The sequence below is a fragment of the Taurulus bubalis genome, assembly GCF_910589615.1.
Source record: "Taurulus bubalis genome assembly, chromosome: 2".
Classification (NCBI taxonomy): Eukaryota; Metazoa; Chordata; class Actinopteri; order Perciformes; family Cottidae; genus Taurulus; species Taurulus bubalis.
Genome location: NC_136590.1, coordinates 18,908,755 through 18,930,973, shown reverse-complemented (window position 1 = coordinate 18,930,973; position 22,219 = coordinate 18,908,755). Strand labels below are relative to the sequence as shown.

General features: G+C 44.1%; 2 protein-coding genes across 2 annotated transcripts; one reads left to right on the top strand and one right to left on the bottom strand.

The window, feature by feature from the left end:
• Positions 1 to 1,264: 1,264 nt before the first annotated feature.
• LOC306733289 (forkhead box protein K2-like) lies at positions 1,265 to 22,124 on the bottom strand. Its single transcript, XM_079214505.1, has 13 exons — positions 21,664 to 22,124; positions 20,213 to 20,407; positions 19,962 to 20,103; positions 19,550 to 19,696; positions 19,136 to 19,329; positions 18,104 to 18,306; positions 17,716 to 17,973; positions 17,380 to 17,577; positions 15,045 to 15,259; positions 2,939 to 3,129; positions 2,644 to 2,853; positions 2,048 to 2,232; positions 1,265 to 1,955 (listed from the first exon to the last, which is right to left on the bottom strand). Exons 1-13 carry the CDS (start codon positions 21,957 to 21,959, stop codon positions 1,729 to 1,731), a joined length of 2,661 nt encoding a protein of 886 aa, XP_079070631.1. The 5' UTR covers positions 21,960 to 22,124; the 3' UTR covers positions 1,265 to 1,728.
• Positions 4,577 to 9,880, top strand: LOC306752847 (uncharacterized protein; the record flags this gene model as incomplete). The annotated part of the gene is made up of 6 exons (XM_079236664.1): positions 4,577 to 4,601; positions 6,044 to 6,246; positions 6,366 to 6,458; positions 6,553 to 6,648; positions 7,420 to 7,543; positions 7,661 to 9,880. 6 exons carry the CDS (start codon positions 4,577 to 4,579, stop codon positions 9,796 to 9,798), a joined length of 2,679 nt encoding a protein of 892 aa, XP_079092790.1. The 3' UTR covers positions 9,799 to 9,880.
• Positions 22,125 to 22,219: the final 95 nt, after the last annotated feature.

Below are 22,219 nucleotides of genomic sequence, written 5' to 3'. Positions count from 1 at the left end.
CTTTCAGAGATAAACCTGTTCAAAGGTAAATTAAGTGAATGAGTCAAAATCTAAACCCTATTGTAATGGGGTTCCTATGGGAGCCTTGAACTCTGGTTAGGACAGCTGCTACAAACTAACTGTAATTCAGTTTCTAAAATAATCTCCACCAATTACACATCACAATCATTCAGTGGCATGGACATATGAGGTAAGAATTGAATGAAATGAATGTATTTGTTTTATTCTGGCACCCATATGATACTCTTTCAATACAAATATTGCATTAATTGTGAGACTTTATTTTAATAGTGCATTTGTGCGCCTCTGATTTAAAGCGAGAGCATGTAACTATTGAAAGACTAAATATCTTCTTCTTACAAATAGCATTTTTAATTCAAAAGTAAAAAAAAAAACCACCCTTGCTTAATTCAATCCATTCAGGGGTTTTGCTGCTACCGATAGCTTGTGGTGGCTAATGTTGGTAAACTGTAGCTATATTGTTGTGTAACTGACAGCAATCTTCTTTTGCCGAGCTAGCCAACACAAAAAGCAGTTAACAATACGTTGTGGAGTAGTAGCACCGGTGACGTAGTAGTTAGTGTAATTTACAAGTTTGTATAAACTTTCTGTTCAAGATTCTGTTTTAATAAGCGAGGAGGGGTTCAATAATGACCCCGTCCCGGAGTGATGTCCGTTCTCACCGCCGCCCGAGTTCCCAGTTGGTACCAGCAGCAGTGCAGACCTAACATAAGAAATCACCGTAAAAAGAAATTCCCCATTTAATTACAGTAAACATTTTTACTTTAATTTCTACAGTGTCACTATTGTAATTAAACTGTTTATCAACGCAGACTGTATTACTGTATTCTTCACAGTACGGCAGCTAGGCCTGCAAGCAATATGCTGTATTCCCACAGTGCCGGCATTGTAATCTCTAGTAACGTTTTTTCCAACTTTATGCGTTGCAGCACCCAACTAAAAAGTTTTCTTCATTGTACAGAAAGAGCTAGATATTGTTTTCTTAAGTGTTGGTGGAGACCAGGTGGCCAGAAACACAACTTCTGTAAATGCTAACGTTGCTCCTGCATGTGTACTTCGAAAATTGTTGCCTGATTCTATTGTACTTTCAACTAGTTGCGCTGCCCCATAGTGGTAAAAAAGAAGAAGAAGAATCCAAGTTACATAGGCTCATTTAAAAAGGCCTCATATCATTTGCATTATGTTGTTATATTATGTAATCACTAATAGCAGTATAAGTAAAAAAAAAAATAACACCCCCAAAAGACACAAAATTGCATTGAAATACAAAAAGTCCAATTCACAATGTTTAAATCAAGTGTGAGCATACACTGATCCTTGTCATCACAAACTGAAACATTCATCCAGGGTTATTTCCATTCCAGGATGGTGAAACAATAACAGTTCACACTTTTCATGGATAACTGAACACCTACAGCATAGTAACATGTCTTAGAGGAATTGATCCTCAGCTGCATTTTAATATACAGGCAAACTGCCATTCAGTTTGTTTGTTTGCTTAAAAAGTAGAGGTATCACTGTCGCACAAGATGACTGGATCTACAGTACCTGAGCTTCACAGCTGCATCACCCTTTCTAAAGAAATACCATCAGAAATACTGTGTTTTACGAATGACGCATACGAAAATTGCACTAAAATCCATGCAGGAGCGACCCTGCCAATACGGTTGGTGGGGTCTCCCACAGTTCAACGTTGCATTTTGGTGTTCAGTCAGACTCTGACGTCTCCTCTGAGGCCTTGAGAACAAAAACTGCATCGTCGAGGACGTAGTAATCGTTGTACATGTCCCCCTCGCAGAGGTATGGCAACCGGGTCACGGCCTCCACCTCAAACCCCGCCCTTCGGAAGACCTCGTTGGACATGTTGGTCACTTGCTCCTCCCATGTTTTTCCTGCTACTTTAACATGTTCTTTGGGACGCTGCCATCTCCCTCCTGGGGACAAACACAGAAAGAACGGTTGTATTGCGCTTCATAGGAGGGAAGCTCACGGAAATCATAAGTGCGTGTGCGGATTCCCGACTGACCGACTTCCACGTAGGGCTGGAAGGGAAGCACCGCAGCCAGGATGAGTCTCCCCGTGTTGGGAACCAGCGACCGCCTGATGTCCCGCAGGAGATGCAGAGGATCGTCGCAGCGGTCTAGCAGGTTCAGACAGCTGATCATATCGTACTGGAAACCAGTCTGCTGCCACTCATCGATACCCAGCAGTCTAAGCACGGCAGAAGAAAGTTACGCATTTTTAGGTGGTAACAAGTAACTTTCAGGGCTTCAAGGAAATTATAGTTGCAGGCTTTAACACTTATATAGTGTGTATGTATATATATATAGTTTAATTAAGTTGAATTGGTGTTATCTTAAAAGGGTGTTAAATGTGATATTCAGAGCATTAATAGACCAGCAAACAACTATTATTATAGTTAATACTCAAACTAGGAACTGGGAATCAGAGCCACTGGATTTAGTTCTTATTTTATTGATTTATTTGTGTTGCAAAGATTGAGTTGCATTAATTGGCAAAAAAACAAAACAAGCTTGAAGCAACAGATAGGCGAGTGAGACATTTGGTCTGTTGTTGTGCTGATGGGATTAGTCACACTGAACTGAGATTTGAGTTGCTCACTTGTAATTCCTCCTCTGGAGATGCCATTTCATGGGTGCCGAGACCTCGGTCGCATAGACCTCTCGGAAATGGGCACCCATCACCTCTGTTACACCCCCGTCCCCGGCTCCGAGGTCCAGGAGCCTCCCAGACCTCCACTCTGGGTCGATCCGGAGAAGCCGCTGGAACTGCTCGGCGGAAAACACAAACATAGAGCCCCGACCGAGAAACCTGGAGAGGAGAGCGTGTCAGAGGACTATTTTTGCACTATGTGGTGGGGTGGGGGGGGGGGGGGGGGGGGGTCCGCGCCACTCACCCATTAATGGAGGTGCGTGAGACCAGTGGGCCGAGGACCGTTGACACGAACGAGTGATAGAGCTGGGTGAACAGCCAGCCAGACTTCTCCACACTCCCCTTGAGGAAAGCTTTGGTGCCCGAGTCCAGGTGGCTCTGGACGAAGAGGGGTCGCACCGATTCTCCGAGCAGGTCAGGTCCGCACCGGTACCACTAGAGCCACGGGGAAAAGAGTAACACTACATTTAAGACAACTTGAAGATGCACTTGCAGCAGGGAGCTGGATTCAATCTCCTTCCAGCTTCATGGCTTAAATGTAGATCGAACCTTCTAATAACTGTACACACATGTTCCTTTGATCGGATCTTTTTTGTGTTTTTATGTGATTGAATTTGGGGATTTCAAATGTTTATCAACGTTGCAAATAAAAACCTTGAGGGAAGTCAACTTCAAGCGAGCAAACTCCTCTACTTTTTTTTCTTCAAGTTGACGTTTGGCACTCAGCACCTATCCCACTAAGATTTTCTGGGTACAATTAAATGACATGTTCTTTTTATTACAGCACCCGCGTATCCTAGACTCTGGGTCTCTTGAAATGATGTGTACCTCATTTGGTGTTTCAGTGGACAACACTGGGATATGTCGACCAGAAAAAAAGTCCAACAGAATCCTGCCAGGATGTGAAACTGGAATATGCAAAAGCAATTTAGAAGAAATCCTAAAACAACAGATCAGCACTGTTAGATGAAAACACTGACAAAAAAGTATTGTTAGTAAGGCATTCAAAAAAGGGGGGGCGGAAAGATCAACCCCCTTCTTTTGACAGCCTCGTACCAAATTCCATTTTAAAAGTTAACAATTCCAACGTCTGTAGCTTGCTAATTGGAAACGGTGCACGAGTCTGGCCTTTACGCGTGAACTGACCGCAGTCGGTCTCTTCAAAACGGGCACCGATCCCGGACCTGCAAGTTCACCTACCGGGTGCGGTTACAAGGAATGCATACCTCTTGCGTCTCGATCGCGGCCGCGTCGTTCTCGCTCGCCATGTTCATAAACAGCGAACGGGCCAGTGGGCTACGGACGTATTTCCCCGTCCACATCTTCCTGACGGAGAGCAGAAAGGCGACGTAACCCAGCAGCCACGCAACAAAAACCAGTGTCCTCAGCTGTAGATGACACATAATGGACAACAACCCTCAGTAGGAAAGCGGACAGACGGCGGCTGCAGTCTGGAGGACGTGGACAGACTGGCCGGTGGTTTGGCACTGAATTCGTACTCAATATTAGATGCTGATAAAGGAGGCAATGGTAGCCAATTAAGAAGCAACACGCCAGGGCATGACTCCAATTCCAAGACAACAAACAAACAAACCTGGGGTGCGGTGTTTTTTTAAGAAAGCCTGCTGCTATTTACTCGCCATTTTAGTCTTGTAATCTCATTGTCCTGCTATTGTTACTTCTCACAAATTACCCTAGCTCATCTGTCACCTCCGTGGTCTCTGCCCATTATGACAACAGACTTCCGCATAGTATGCGCTTCCTGTGTTACCGTTAAATATGTCCCCGGAGTCATCGAACCGCGGACTCTGTTCGGCTTTAACTACTCAACTGCATCTCGTGTTGCCAATTTAGAGAGGAGCGTCACCGGCGAAGCCGAACTATGCATCACGTGTTTGAGAAGACAGGTAACCGTCATGTTTCACACAAATCTTAGAAAAAAGCGTGACATCATCGCCGTGGCCTCGTTCCATAACCTCTAAAATATCGCGCAGTATAACATTGGGGCTTCGACATGTTTGTTTCTTCGATACACGACATTTAAGGTGAACATTAGATCGATTACATTGTCTCTCTTACATGGTATATTGTATGGGTTATTCGTGCCATGAGCTTTGTGTGTTACGGGAGCTAGGTCTGTTACGGGTTAACGTTATTTTGACGTGGCCCGTCGTGCCTCTCTTATTCAAACATGACGCGCAGAACTCAGTTCTGAATCCCCTTAAGCATCATGGAGGTTTTCTCCCCTCCAGCCGGTCAGTAGACTTGTTGGAAAGAGCTGCGCCTCGCCTGGAATCCAGACGAGAGCAGGCGGGAGCAGCAGGAGGCGTTATCAAAAAACTGCGGTCAAGTCGGACAGTTTTCAGCTGCCTGCAAAGAACCCACAGGAAGTCACAGAAAAAATGACTTCCTGTTAGTTCCGAACTTTAAGCTACTTGTAGTTTACAGATCACTGGATTTATTCATATATGTTTATAAGTATATATTTATGTAGAAATGTGCGTGTAGCTGCCTGTGAAATACATTACTACTCGTTTTGATATGCGTTATATAAATAAGCTTTATTATTACCAAACACACAAGATATGTTTTTAGATTAAACCTGAGACTAATAGTCAATAATCAACGTGGTGTTTGCTGTCAGATCTACGAGCCAATCAGCTCTCTGATGTGGCGACAGCCAGGCGTTTCCCATCATGCACTGGGCCACGCAGTCAGTGGAGAGCTACTGCGGCACCTGGCTCTAAAGTCGACGGCCGCCTTGCTCTCTTGAGATTAACGTTGACCACGTGTGCATGACTCAGAGCAAGCCGGGACCAAGTCGGACACAAATCTAACCGGCATGCATTGCGCGCCGGCGATCAATACTGCGCAGAACTGGCTCATCTTGAACGAGTCTATTGCCATTTAGCTTTCGTGTTCGTTTTGTATTTAGTAATCTTGTCATTTGGATAATTTTCTTCCATTAAAGTACAACTGTGAGGGCCGAAGCAAGCAGTGTATTGAAGTGGTTCAAATGAGCAGACCGAAACTTTAAGAAAAATTACCAAATTATGCTGTGCAAATGGGGCATGGGAATATCAGTTTTGAATGGTAGGCCTATTTGGCGTCATTATTTGCGTAAAGTAAATTTGACTAAATACCTTATTCTGCTTAACCCCCTAACTTAAAAAAAAAAAAAAAAAAAAATATATATATATATATATATATATATATATATATATATATATATATAATCAATTTACTTGCATATTTATCACAACTTATTTTTCCTGAATCGCCAACATATTTCATTGTCTAGTCACTGTTTTGTTTTTTTGGTAAACAACTCATGAATCTCTCCTTATAGGTCCCCCTCTGCCTTTGTCCTGTCTGCGTCTCCTGGTCCCACCGCTTCGGCTGCTCTCCGCAGCTATGTGGGAAACTGTCCAGCAGAAAGTTGTGGCCGATTACGGGCTGCTGGACGACTTAGTGACAGCAGTCACTGAGATTGTCCCAGAGCTTCTTAATCCCAGACAGAGGCGTTTACTGAGCCTCGGCCTCCGGGCTCAGGTACCGTTTGAGGACTCTAATATATTGTGATAATGAGTTTCCTTTTGCAACCTAGAGACACGCGAGTATGGTGGAACTGTAACACATTTGCCACTGTTACAATTCTGTCTTGGTTTTAGCTGACACTGGAGTTGTGTCGCCCAGAGCAGACAATAGACATGAAGACCCTTCAGCCACACCTGGATGTAATCACTTCACTGTGGAACACAGAGGTACATTCACCTTTGTTTCATGCGTTCTGTGGTTTTCTATTCTTTACTCTTAAATGGCAACCAGAACTTACTGACCTTCGACCCGTTTTCACAGATGAGTGATTCAGGGTCTGGGTTGTGTGCACCCAGCCTCCTCGGTCTTATTCACACCCTACTTAAAGACCAGGAGGAGAGGCAGCATTTCTTCCAGGTAGGTGGTGTCTCTGGCTGAGTAACTTTGATATGTTTTCATCCTGACTGTTAATCAATGTCATTTGCAAAATTTTAGGACGTTTTCCCGGTGAGATTTGGAGACAAGTACTCTGAAGATATACAGAAATTTGTGGAGATATTCCTCTTGCAGCTTGACAAGTTACTTATTGTACCAAGTCATGAACAGGTAACTTGCAATGTGCGGTCAAGCCTTTTTTGAAATTTACAGCACTATCATTTTGGGAAATGCACTTTTTTGCTTTCTTTCCAAGCGATATGAGTAGATGCATATCAACCGCCAGAAGCTGGAGTCAGAACATGATTAGTATAGCTTATCACATATAATGGAAATGGGGGAAACCGCTTTCCAAACCGTAGACCGTATAGAAAGACGTACATTGACTTTAAATACGACCATCATTTACTAAATGAACATCACGCTGTATTGAAGACTTGAAACTAGAGATTGAGGCCATGAACTCATATTTACAATGTTTATTGAGGGAATTAATCAAGAGACTTCTATAAAATCAGACCCCTGCTGGCCAGTAGAAAGAATGAAGGTTTAAGACACTTCTGCATCGGCTTCACTTTTCAGACCCGGAGGTTGCCGCCTGGTTCAAAGTTGAGAAATACACTTACCACAACGATGGCACTAATGAATACACTGTACATTGTAAACTACATATCATTCATGGAACGAAAGCAACTGAGCATTTCCCCTCACAATGTTTAACAATTTAACTGATCTCATCTTTCTCATGAGCAGGTTGCCTGTATGCTCAGCGACGTGCCTTCGGTTCTGTCCGAATGTGTGCAGTCTTTCTGTCAATCTCAGGAACTAAAGACTCTCCTGGAATATCAAAAAGAGCTCAGTCAGCTGAATGACAGTGGTGAGTCTGGATTAAAGACTGACATAACTGTGGTACAAATTCACAGCAGAGCTACTATATCATTGAAGGCACTCGGCTGTTCATCTAGTGGTAACTGTGTGTATTTCTAATTTTCAGATCATCAAACAGTTGGCGGCAGCATTTGTTCAGCGCTCTGTCTGCCACCTTTGACGGCAGCCGTGACGGAAAAAGAAGAAACGGCACTAGAAGTAAATGTGCTCACCGATTACATGGAAGCGTTCAACAAAGAACTGATAGTGGGGACCGCTACACTGAGAAAAAGTGCAGATGATGTAAAGACGTCGATCGACGAATTAGGGAGGAGAGAGACCGGAGGCTTGGAGAATCAGCCCTTGGGTAACGAATCGGAAGGAATAGAGGACGAGCTCTCGCGCTCTGTTCACCATATCGGGTCTTTGGATGGGGATCAGGCAAGTGTAGACTCTTGTGCCGTTGAGGTCCAAGTAGGTTATAATGTTAAAATCCTTGTAGAGGAGGCTGTTTCCACAGTGAACAAGCCCTCCGCTGAAGACTCAGTGATAGATATTAGAGAGGACGAAAAAGTTCAGGCATTGGTTAGAGCTACAGACGACAGAGGGTACAATGTCATGAGCCCTAGTGAGACTGAAAAGTGCATGAAAGAAACTTCCAGCACAGCAATTGACGGACAAGTGCAAAACAGCGACATATCTAAGGAAGTGCCGTCGCCTGTAGTTTATGCACCTGCTGTGGTCACATCCCAAAGGCCGGTCAGAGAATACCGAGGTTTAAAGGTGAAAAACGTTTCAACAAAGCCCAAAAAGGAGCAGCCAGAGAGGGATCCTCAAGTCCCATCAACCGGCAAGACTTGTCCCATATGCGGTAAGACGTACAGTCGTGCGTCAGATATGAGACGGCATCAGAGGACCCACACAGGAGAGCGGCCTTTCCGATGCTCGCGGTGTGAGAAACACTTCCAGTTCCAGCACGACCTCAAGCGGCACCAGTTAAACGTGTGTCGAATCGCTCCGCCACGGCCTCAGAACTGGTCCTCTGAGGCGCACGAACCAAGAGGCGCTCAGGACCAAAACCAAGGGGACGTTAGCAGACAACTTCGAACTCTGCCTACGGAGGTCAGGACATGTGAAAAGCAATGTCGAATGAATCTGAAACAAGTTGGGGCTCCTTCAGGAGAAGCAGTGCCTGTTCCCACCCAGCAAGATAGCCAACCAGTCAGCAGCAAAGTCCAGTTAGGAGACATGAAGGAGCAGAGCCAGGAAGCTCGTCGGGGTAATCAGAGGGGCAGGAAATCAAAGGGTTTCAAGTCGAGAAATACACATAAACCCACCGATTCCGCACTGTATTGTGTTGAATGCAACAGGTCGTTCCCAGACGAGGCGAGACTTAAAACGCATAATCTGAGACACAAGCCTCGTTCGTGCACTAAGTGCATGGAGAGTTTTAACGGTTTCTTAGACCTCAACCAGCATTATGCCGACGTGCACGACTTCAGAGGACCTTTTCCCTGCACCTTGTGCGAACGCACGTACACAGATTTGAGAGGTCTGATCAGGCACGAGAGGTTCCACACGGGCGATCTCCCTTTCAAATGCCCCAAGTGTCCGAAAGCGTTCGGCTACGCATCCGCTCTGATGCTGCACGACCGGACTCACACCAAAGAGGTGCCGTTCCTCTGCTGGGACTGTGGGAAAGGCTGTAGGTCCAACGCCGCTCTGAGGATCCACAGACTGTGTTGTCACAGCGGCACCACGGAGAAGTGCTTCTGCTGCGAGCACTGCGGACAAGCATACGCGCTCAAGAGGAGCTTGGACCTGCACGTGGCGAAGCTGCACGCCGGTGTGCGCTACCCTTGCTCCCACTGCGGCAAACTGTTCCGGAGCGCGAGTTCGCTGACGAGACACGATCTGACCCACACGGCGGAGCGGCCGTACTCGTGCACCGAGTGCGGCAAGAATTTCAGGTCGGCGTCGGAGCTGAAGATACACACTCGCTACCACACCGGGGAGAGGCCATTCAAGTGTCGGGAATGTGGCAAAGGGTTTGTGCAGTCGTACTACCTCACTGCACACATGAGGATGCATACAGGGGAAAAGCCGTACAAATGTCCGACATGTGACAAATGTTTTAAAAGCGTGGGCATTTTGAAGAGACATCAAATGACACATACAGGAGAGAAACCTCATAAATGTTCAGCCTGTGACATGGCATTCAGTCGGCCAGAGCTTGTAAAAGCTCACGCAAAGAAGTTTCATTAAATTTATAGATTTTTTTAGAACCCCCCCAAAAAAGTGTTTTCTTTGATTAGTAATTAAAATCTCACAGGATCAATAAAGTCTGTAAGTGACTCCAATTTGCCTTTCAATAAATGGTCTTCATCAATATTGTTTGTTTGTCTTCACATTTGTATCATCATAAAAGGTGCTAAATTGGAAATCCACACAGCGCCGCCAGTTCGCAGCCAACAATGTAAACGAAGCTAACCGTTAAGCTTTAACCCGAGGGGGAACTGGAAAGTAGATGCCGCACTTCCGCGATGCCGTCGGTCTGGACAGAGTTATCAGCTGCATATCAGCAATTCATAAACAGTTATACATGTATTATTCTTGATTATTAAGCTTGACTATTATGCGTTTCATGATTGGGTTTTCGTACTTTATAAATGAAGGATTCCCCATTTGTAAATTAAGTATATATTGCAATCCAATTATTAAGGACTTATAGATGATGCATGTCCTTTATAAACGTGTTTTAATACTGCAATTCATGATTAATTCAGGTAGTTATTAGTCGTTAGTTAAGTATTAGTTAAGTATTTTGTGTGACCCCATCTAAAGTGGGGACTATATTCTTTACAACGCATTCATAAATGACTTTGAAAGTTCAGCAGTGCCTCAAAGCTAACAAAAGTCTAAGTTATATTCTCAACAGAAAAGGGAAATGGACACAACAATAAGTGATAAAGAATATTAGTATGATGGTGATGGGGGACGATGCCCGTCAGTGGTACGAGTGTTTCATAGTTTGCTGGTACACACGTATTATTAATTATTGATTATCTAGGTAGTTAGCTGTGACTTGTTTGCTAGCCAGCTAGCAAACAAGTCAGTAACTAGAGGTTCTGAGACAAGCACACTGCACCTCAGTTGCAAGTAGACCACACTCGTGCCACTGACAGGGATCGTCTTGCATCACCCGGCACCGTGGGACACACTGGGTACATCCCAAGTCTCTAAATTACATCCCCGTTTTCCTCACTTGCGTCCTTTCCTTGCGTCTTAGTCCCTCCCACGCAAGGAAACCAAGCGAGGAGAGAAGACGCGAGGAAATATGTTTTAAGAGACATGAGACGTCCTTTCCTCTGAAGCGTCACGTGAAGCGACGTCGGTTTCTGATGACTGCTGCCGCCTGACAGCTGTCAGTCACTTTAACAGCTGACAGAATTTTGTCCGGAGAGTTTTTAGCGAACGTTCCAATAAAAATATTGATAAAAATGATCGTATGTTTTCAGTCGATTTAATGGTGTTAAACTACTACTTATATTAATAAAAACAAAGTTATCATGAGTGTCAGAGTGGAGATGTTTTCTCTGTCGTCTATTACCGTTTATTAATCTGCATTGAGTATTTTTATACTGTGTTCTGTGTCCTGCTTATACGCGCAGGATGATTTCTACCGGTGGAATGAGTCTTATTTATTTATGTCGGTATGGTTTTGAAATTCTGATTGTAATATAATTATAAAATAACTCAATATAAATATGGTTTCTCTTCATTACGTGTTGTATAAAAGTGTTTCCTCTCTCCAGCTCTCTGATTTTAATTACATACATAATAAATATTGAGGGAAACAGATCAAATCTTTGAAGACAGTTGTTTGAGGTCCTTTTGTTGTTCAGACCTACAAGGAACATATTTTAACCAGATGGTGAATAAGAAAACAGATCTAATATATAACTTGAGTTTAATCTGTGATCGTCTCTGGTATGAAACTCCAGCGATCAGTCCGCACAGCTGCAGCGTCCAATCAAACAACAGATGAGCAGTGAGGGGGCGTGACCAGCATTAAAATACTTCCTGGAAGCCTGTTTTTGGGGCTCCTCGACCATGACTCCTCCGATTTCCCTCCTCACTCCTCAGAGCAGAATAAGAGCTTTGGGACGGCCGTCAAGATGGCGGCGCAGAACCACTTCCGGTTCAAGCGAGGAGCAAGGAAACGACAACAAGAGACTCGAGATGCACCCACTGAGTCCTAGAGCGTAAACGCGTGTCCCACGATGATGACGTCACCACCGTGGCCCGGGCCAGAAAGAACTCCGGCCAGGTGATGTGAGGTGATGTCTGTCAGTGGCACGAGTGTTGACCATGTTTTATAGTTTGCTGGCACATAGATATATTATGAGTATCTAGATATCACCTGGATAGGTCTACCTACAACTGAGGTGCAGTGTGCCGTCTCAGGGCCTCTAGTTAGTGACAAGCGTGCTAGCTGGCTAGCTAGCAAACAAGTCACAGCTAGCTAGCTAAGTACTCATAATCAATAATTTGTATGTGCCAGCAAAACATACTCACCACTCGTGCCACTGACGGGCATCGTCCCCATCACCATCATATTAATGTTCTTTATCACTTTGTGTTGTGTCTATTCCCATTATCTGTTGAGAAGTTAACTGAGAATGTTGTTAGCTTTAAAGCACTGCTGGCCTTTCAATGTAATTTATTAATGTGTTGTAAAGTATAGATAGTCCTCACTTTAGATGGGGGGGGTCACACAAAATACTTAACGACGAGTAACTACCTGAATGAATCATGAATTGCAGAATTAAAACACGTTTATAAAGCACATGTTAACCATTAGTGTTAACATCTATAAGTCCTTAATAATTGGATTGCAATATATATTACTTAATTTACAAGTGGGGAATCCATCATTAATAAAGTATGAAAACCCAATCATGAAACGCATAATAGTCAAGCTTATTAATTTATAAAGCATTTATAACTGTGTTTATGAATTGCATACTAGTGAGTTACTAATGAGTGTTCATGTTGGAACAATGCTTTATAAATGATGAGTTAAGTGTTTATGCATGCTTTACTAATGCCAAATAGTGTGTATTTATTATAAAGTGCTACCCGTAATTTTATTGTTAGTATTCTAGCCATTAAAAGGAACGTTGTGTTACATTTAGGGAGGATTCATAGGCAGAAATGGAATATAATGTGCATAACTATGTTTGAATCAGTGTATAATGACCTGAAACTAGGAATGGAAACTAGGGTCCTTTTCCACAGAGATGTCAAATTACAGACACACGTATGTGGGCACAGTTCAATGAACCAGAAGAAGGGAAGATTACTCGAGTCGACGACAACCACGGTCGTTACTCTACATGCAATAAAACATTTTGCGAGTAAAAAGCAGATACTTCATCAATACATCTGTTCAACAAGCATGATTATGTAAACGAAAGTGAAACCTAATTAAATCGCAGTCTGTCGTCCACTGCCGCCATGTTTACAAGCACAGCGCGAAAGATCAGCCTTTTTTCTTTCTTTTTAAACAGAAGCTATCTGTCTGGACAGAGGATTGACCGATACTATCCGATTTCTGTTCATTATTTATTAACTTACTGACTTTATATAGTGACTTTGCTGTTGTAAACATTACTGTTGCTGCTCTAGAAACTATTAGTCATTTCTAAAATATAAATTATCCTGAATTTGTTTTTAAAATTCTATGTGTTTTTAAAAAGGAATGATTCAATCACAAGAGTATTGTTCAGAGTAGCTCCTTGTAGTACTAAAAGCCAAAAGATATTTATCTTTACCTGAGGGCCACCGTAGTTCTAGAGATGGGCAAGCGGAAGGATACATTCTTGCTTGGGATCTGCAACCTCACCACTAGAGCCCGCTAAATCTCACACACTTCCTTTAATAAGTCGGCTCATCTTTCCACATTCTGACAAAAATAAATAACTCTTCAAACAAATAGACGTTTGCAGTTAACCAGCAGAAAAAGGCTTTTACTCAAAGAAATACAAACTAAAAGGTTATGTGTTTTAAATAAATTTATATATAATAAAAAAAAAGAAGCATTTACCCACTGAAGCAGAACGAACACCTATCACTTGTTTTTCCTTGTGTAACATAGAATACATTCTGAATAGGCTTGTTTGGTAGCCTTAACAGAATAAAATAATAAAGCAAAGAGTTGCCAATTTCAACACAAAAGGTAACAAACACAGCCCATGATGATGGGTGGGGACAGCAAAATGAGAGTAAAAAAAACTAAAACTAAGAGGGTTAAGTGCAGCACTAGTCAGAATCATATAGTGTAGATTCAGTCGAAATTTTCTTCAGTTCCATATTCAGATAATCTGCTCAAGTACATTGTCTCTAGATCCGTAACATGCAAGCTCGATGAAGCATATGGTCGAATACGCATGGGAATATACTTTCTCATAGGATATTTGTAAAATCGGAAGAAAAGAAAATCTGTAGATGTACAGTGATAAAGCAATTTCATTTGCATGAATCAGCAGAAAAAAAAAAAAGGAACATCCACTCCATAGATAGTGTTTTCTTTACTACATTAATTTTACTGAACAAAGAGTCCACTTTTTTTTAATATATATATATATATATATATATATATATATATATATATATATATATATATATATATATATATATATAAAAAGATTCCCAAAATATCATGTTGTGATGTTTAAATGTTCTTAAAGACCCCACTTATAGCTTTTAGTTAAATTATTACTAGATAGTATCTGTGGAGAAACGGAGAAACACTCAAAAAAGATCCAAAGATACACTTGTACAACGGAATACTGCATATCTACTCACGACTGGGTTTAGGTGACATGGAGGCTAGCTGCCGGAGACGGGAATGTCCACACGTACGTTACACACGCTTCCCTTTTGGCGGAATACACTACTGGTGATTCCGTTCGGTTGCTTTTCTCTATCCGACAAACAGTAAAGCGCTTGTTTGTAATGCTACCAGGATGAGGCTTCTTTTCCATCTTTGGGGGAAGTTTCAGGACTCCTCGCTTGTCCAATACATGTATTTTTCTCTTTCTTTTCTTTATATATCTGGAAATCTCAGATTTGTGAAAATGTCTCCCTGTGCTTCTTCTTGCCGTCTGGGTCTCAAGCTTCATCAGCAACTCTTTGATTTTCAAATTTGGTCTTTAGTTTTTGCATCGTACTGTATTTCATGGTCTTAAATATATGGAAGAGGATTCTGGGTGGGTCGGGGGCGAGGTTCGAACATTCTGTAGTCCCGCGGGTGTTTCTGAGTCTCGTCGTTTTGGGGTTGTTGTTTTTTTGGCACCTTGGAGTAGATGGAGGGGTGAGTGTGGGAGGTGAGACTCAATGCGTACAGGAGAGCAAGGGGTCAGGACGCAGACCGGCGTGTGTGTGTGTGTGTTTGTTTGTTTGCGTGTGTGTGGGGGAGGCTACTTGTCACCGATCTGTTCACTGACCCCCGCTTCTCCGGCTCTGTCCGTGGTGCCGTTTTTGTTGGTGTTGTTGTTGTTGTTGTTGTTGTTGGCGGCCACTGCTTCACCGTCCTCTTCCCCCTCTGTTTTCACCCTCTTTGATTGGGGTTGGTCTTGCAGTTCTCCGTTCTGCCTCTTGGTAGGGAGGCACGCCGAGGCTGAGGCGTGGGCCGCCAGGAGGTGAAGAGGGTTTCCAACGGCTGGCAGGAAAAGGAAAAAAAAGAGGAGTTATTGTAACTGCTTTGGATCGGCAGAGACAAACTACATGCTTATAGCTATGTTTCCAAAGACATCTTTGGCCTTGCTATTCCATATAAGCATTACAAAAATGACCATGGAGCACTGGTTTTGCCAGTCGCTGCTACGTGTAAATTTAAGTGCAGGATGCAGACACTCGACCAGACAGGCTGTGTGAACGTACATGGCGGGAGCGTGCATGGCTGCAGCCTTTAGTACAAACGGGGTGTTTTATATTGCCGTCAGAGGTGTCAAGTAACGAAGTACAAATACTTCGTTACCTTACTTAAGTAGAAATTTTGGGTATCTATACTTTACTGGAGTATTTATTTTTCAGACGACTTTTTACTTCTACTCCTTACATTTTCACGCAAATCTGTACTTTCTACTCCCTACATTTTAAAAATAGCCTCGTTACTATTTCATTTTGGTTTGTTTTCACTCCGGCTTGTCATCGTTAAAAAACATACACACAAAAAACTCTCCGCCCCGTTGCCCACAGATACGTGCGCGCGCACAGGTGAGCACTGAGCACACACACCAGCGGACAGAGAAAGTCGAAAAATATGTCACGTGAAAAGTAGACCGCTATATCTGCGTTTTAAGCGCTCCCAGGGTGAAGATGGCAACAGCAGCTCTCATGCGAGGAGCACCGGAGCAGCTCTCTGAACCCGGAGCATCTCTCCTGCAGGTGAAACGAGCCACGGTGCTCGTGTCTTGTACCAACAATGAGCTGCTGGCTTCACATATTACAAAAGTACAAAGTACACGGATATAAAACTAAGTCATTAATAAATACATGGACAAATGCCTGTACTTTCGGGTAAATGGTTACGGTACGCCGTTAACAGGTTATGCTTGCGCATGCGCGATTTGAAGCGACGCCATGAGCTCCGTGAGCTCGTCTTTTCCTGCTGTTGCGTTTCTCAAAATAAAAAAACAGATTTAAGCTCAATATTGAGCATGAATTGAGAGAGGCCGTATCAAATCTACAACCCCGTTTATAACATATGTGTCGAGGAAAGCAGTTCACTTCAGCCACTAATACTGATACAACCTGATGGCTCACATATCTGCACTCATTCTGTTTTAAAATTAAAAGCTTATTGTTTTCCACAATGAGCTATATAGTAGTAACTAAATATGAGTAATTTTTTGCACAGATAGAACTTACACAAAACATTGTCTGATGGGGCAATCTGATTTACTTGAAAGTGATTGCAATTTTCTTTATTCTGTTATTTATAAAAGCACAGATGAGTCACACAATTATGTTATTTACAGAAAAAGTTTGAGAACCACAGCTTTAAGTGTTTGTGTCGGAGTTGCCGCCTATTTTGCACTATTACAATACTTATAGGCAACTAGTTATCATGTCGTCCGCTCCATGAAACGCATGTTAATGCTCAGTAGTACATATATGGTACTTTAATGTATTTGCATTGTAATAAAATGTGATCATTTTAAATGGGCATATATGCAGCTGAAACGGGTAGCCTAGTGCATCCCACATTTTTCAACATAACATTTTAAAACATTAATTAGTCATTATGGCCTTTATAAAAAATGATTGTTTTGGGGGAGGTGGGGTAGTGCACTATAGGCCCCTGAGACGCGGCTTAAGAGTTTGTCCTTAATGGAAATAAAAACATTCCCCTTACATTACTTTTACACTTTTAAGTAGTTTTTAAACCAGTACTTTTACACTTTTACTTAAGTAAAAAGCTTGAGTTGATACTTCAACTTTTACAGAAGTATTTTTAAACCCTAGTATCTATACTTCTACTTGAGTAAGGAATGTGAATACTTTTGACACCTCTGATTGCCGTCTGTCCCGGCTCACTTACTTCCCTTGCAAATCTTTTTTTCATGCTATTCTGCTAATTGATGGTGGGGTTAATGTGCAGAAAAGCACAGTAACGTAAGGGAGAAGTAGAAGAGGGAGAGGATGTCTTAGTTGCTGTCTCTCTCTCTCTGTGTGTGTGTGTGTGTGTGTGTGTGTGTGTGTGTGTGTGTGTGTGTGTGTGTGTGTGTGTGTGTGTGTGTGTGTGTGTGTGTGTGTGTGTGTGTGTGTGTGTGTCACCTGTGCTAGCAGCAGTCGTGATGGGGACCAGATGGTTCCCGTTTTGTGTGATGGCCTTTATTGGGAGCTGGTGCTGACCGAGCGGGGCTTGCTGCACGATGGTCAGCGTCGTCATAGGCGCAGCCTGAGAGCTTTGGATGATGCGGCTGACTCCGCCCATCGACGAGGCTGTGATGGATGGGATCGACTCCACTTTGACTGCACGTGGCGGGGGGAAATAAATTATTTCAAACTTAATTCACACATGCAGGCTGAAATACATAAATGCTTTGCAACAGCAGGTAGCAGCAGAACTGCTACGAGTGGAAAAAAACTACATGGACCGAGGGAACTCACGTTTGATCTCTCGGTGCTCTTTGTTGCCGTTCTCCTGAGGTTTGGGGCTCACCGTGGCAATGGGCTGCCTGCCGACAGTTGTCACGGCGACAGCCGGGATCTGGTGGACAACGTGCACCGTCTGCATGACGGGGGCGGAGTTAACCGACGTGGTTACGATGGCTGGCGACGCCATGGTGTAGGTCACAGGCTTCATGGTTGTTTGAGGCATCTGGCGCTGCACGGCGATCAAGACCGGCTGGTTGTTTAGGGGGGAGCCTATTAGGGAGGGATGGTCGGCATCACACACAAACAAAGCAACAGTGAGTACTATTTTCAACCATATGGTGGCTTCAAATGTCAACCCTTTCGTTCACAGGACCAAAAAAAAAAAACGGTTACGCTTTACCATGGGAGCTCTGTGCAAAACAGGGCCCTTGGATGACGGCGAGCTTGGGCTGGACTGTAGCAGTTTGGATGGGGGCTGGCGGTGGGGTTGGCTCTGGCTCCATGGGGACAGGGGACCCCTCTCTGGACAGGCTGTCTGGAGTCTGGACCCCGCTGGAGTGGGCAGACAGGCCCCCTGTGTGGCTCGGAGAAGCTGGAGCACTCCTGGAACGGAGGAAGAAGTACGGTTGATTATGGACATACGTTGTAGCCGTACACTGGTGAACTGTTTTTCTGTGGGATGCCTAGATCAGACAACATGCGATTCAACAAGCCAATCAGATTCGGCTCCCCTTCCTACATCACATGCAGGCTCATTAGAATATACCGCCCCACATCTGTGCATCTCTACTAGGGCTGCACAAGTATGGCCAAGATCATAATCACGATTATTTTGATCAATATTGCAAGCACGATTATTCATTCATTTTAAGGATTTTTTAAACGCGCTTTCACGTTTAAATGAACAAGAACACTGCTTCCACTTCCATTGTTGTGCTACATTATGGCTAATATACAAATCTTTGCATCAGACTGGTCCTTATCACAGTGCATCTCGTAGAAGGAAAATATAAATAAAATAGAATCAACACTTTTTACACAAAATTAAATCAACAGATTTAATTTTTCACTTCCATTTCACTTCCATGTTGTGTTACATTCCAGCTAATGTACACGTCTTTGCATCAAAATAAAACTTATATGGTTCTTATTCACCTGAAGCAAAATATAAATAAAATGTTTACCCCAAATAAAGGGCTAACTAAAATGAAATATGCCATATCAGGTCAGTCGTAGTTGCAAAATATACACAAAATACATGCAATCAGAGCAAACCGGGCCCTTTGTTTTTGGAAGATGGGGCTTAAACAGACGGAGCGTTTTCAGACAGACGGTGAATACAGGTTCATTCAGACAGACAGTTCAAAAAACCCTAATACAAGTACGAACTTGAAAACGAGCCTGATATGGGCCCCTTTAAAGTGCTCCGTACCTGGAGGAGAGAGGGCCCAACGGGGTCCTGAAGCAAGGCACTCCCCTCGGCCGGCGCTTCCTGAAGGCCTGTTCCATCAGCTTGCCCTCAGAGGAGGGGTCGATCCTCCAGAAGGAGCCCTTGCCCGGCTCCTCCTGAGAGCGTGCCACTTTGATGAAGTAACGGTTCAGGGACAGGTTGTGGCGGATGGAGTTCTGTGAAAACACCAAGACGCACGCAGAGCGTTACCAAAAGCCAAGGTAATGATGACTTTTAAATGATGGGAGCGTTATTGCATTCCTGTTATATGGTGTTGGAATATAGAAAACGTTTACATATGACGCCCGACCCGTCAGGCCTGAGGGAGAGAGTTACTGTACAACCACAGACATACTGCAAGTGTAAACGATGGTGCCACGTAGCGAAGAGACTGACCTGCCAGCCTTTATCAGCCGTTCTGTAGTAGGGATAGTTCTTGGTAATGTGGGTGTATATTCCATTCAGTGTGAGCTGTTTGTCCGGGGCCATGGTGATCGCTTGGACTATTAGTTGTGCATATGAGTACGGAGGTTTGGAGTCATCCTGTGGACAAGAAAAAGAGTTACAAAGTTGCGTCGTCTCCCACTAGTTAGATCACAAGCGCATACATGTGTGAGCGCGCACGGACGGACAGATGGCCGGACGGACTAAAACTTAGCAAAGTTCAACCAGTTCCTGTGCTCCAAAGTCTATGCTGCTTTGAGCAACATCAACATATTTTTACTTTTTACTTACTTTAATGAGTAACCAGGGCCGGTAACATTCAACGGTCTTCGTCCACATTTCGATTGCCCGGCTCTATGCTCACCTTTGGGCTGTCTTCACCCGAGGCCTCTTTGTCGTTTTCTGAGTGAGAGTTGTCTCCTATGAGGTCAGAGGCCAGGACACGGCCTGTCCTGTAGCTGGAGATTCCCGCCCCCCGTGGACTCGACGGACAGGAGTTTGCCGCACTGAGAAATAACAAAAATAAAAAAACATCTGTAATTCTGATCTCATGTGAGAAAGCAACCACTTCAATAATACAATATTATCATTGTACTCTATGGAACCCGCTCTCACCTGATGGTGCCAGTAGGTGAAGGCAGCGGGCTCATGAGGTGGGCAATGTTGTCAGGAATGTTGATGGTCAGAGGGGAGATTTGGGGTTGGACGGGCTTGACCGGTGATTCCGGCACGTTCCTTGGCTCCTTCTTGTCATTGGACAGGGCTGTGAACGTGATCTTTATACTTGTGCTGGGGAACCGGAAACAGCACCTGGAAACAAAAAAGACGAGCAGAAACGAAAAGTGTGTGTTTTAACGTTGGCACGTTTCCACTTAAAATCCCCACGTTTATCTGTCTGCGTTAAAAGACGTGTGTGTGTGTGTGTGTGTGCGCGTGCCATGCCAATAGTGCGTGGGGATAAAACGAGCGTCCTGCCTGGCAACAGGTCGAACTGAGGCCGAGAGAGGAGCCCCGAGTCCAGCCTCAGGGTTTAAATATGGACGTCCACCATTATGTAACACATCGTTTGTAACGTGTCTCATTTATTATTAATAGGGTATATTTGGACCAATGATTTACTCCTGTGGCTGGTGGGGGGTGACCACACTAACATATCTCACCTCAGTATTTATGAAGATTAGATGTAAAATATGAGTTACCGCCACAAAAACAACAATACACTGTGAGCTTAGGGAGATTACCAACTGAAAGAAGAAAAGACAAACAAGCTGAGCAGTGTAAACATACCGACAGGGTAACCTGAGGCCATGTTGACATTGAGCCAGCTCAAATTAACTACAGCACGGGCCTCAGCGTCGTAGTTGACGTTGTAACACGTACACAAAAAAAGTGTTGTGCCTAGTATGTACATATTGTGTTGCAGCACGTTTACCCTACAAGTCCAACTTCTAGCATGTGTTGCTAGCATGTTTGGTGGGACAGTGGCAGTTGAGTGTTGAGTCTTAGCCCCCCCCCCCCCCAAACAAATACAGTAAGTTCTCTAGTTTTGCACCAAATTCGGTAACAATTATAGCCAATTTAATGTTGCTTGCTTTGCTACAAGTAAACACAGACATTGGTGGACATGTGTTAAACACTGCTATCATGGCTTGAGGCCACTCTGCAATTCGGCATGTACGAAACACCGGGTAGTAAAAAAGAAAATACTTTTTTCCCCAAAAGCTATCTTCCACGTAACGCTAATGCACTATGGCGAGTGACTCCCTTAAGAACACTAAAGTTGATGGACTGCCTGCCGAATAAAACCAGATAAACCCAAACGATTAACAAAAGGCCGTGAACTCCAGTTAAAGGAGTTTTGTGGATGAACGTTACTCTGTTTTGGCACAGACATGTGCTGCCTGTGACGTTATCGCCGTACACACAAGCAGCGCGCTATCAGACTCGCGTTTCCTGACACAGCACGTGCAAACACCGCTGCGGGACAACAAAACAATAACAACACACGGAAACCACACACCGGCTAAATGTTCGTAGCTCAAGCACACCGGTCGTATCAACCTTACATTCGAGGGAGCTGGAGAGGTGGCGCCCCTCTTCTCTGGAACACCCCATCAACAAACACCCCGTTTTTTCCGAGGCATCGGAGGTAGAACTCCCCCGTGCCGGTGCCATCCTCCCCCGCGGTGAATATTTCGATGTGCCGCCGGGAGATGAAGCTGGAGTGTCCCATGCTGACGTCCACCGAACCCTGCGAGGAGTTCCGGCCGATGGTCACCGACCTTTTCTTCATCAGATACTCGAATTCTCGGCCCTCCAGCCGGGCTACAGCCGACCCCGACATCCCGCTTACCACCGCCATCTTCAGATGTATCTGGTGGAGGTTTGGAGGTGAGTGTTGAGCGGAAACGTACAGGCGGTTGCAGGGAATTGAAGGGGAGATATTTTTGGTTTCGTGAAAAAACGGGGGATCAAATTTTACACCGTGGAGAATTTGGCTAGGAACGTGCCAGACCGGGGACACAGCGGCTCCGACCCACCGCCGCGTAGAAGAGGAAAAAGAGAGGCGCGTCGGCCAATCAGAACCGACCAAACGGAAGAAAGTGCCGCGACGGACAACCC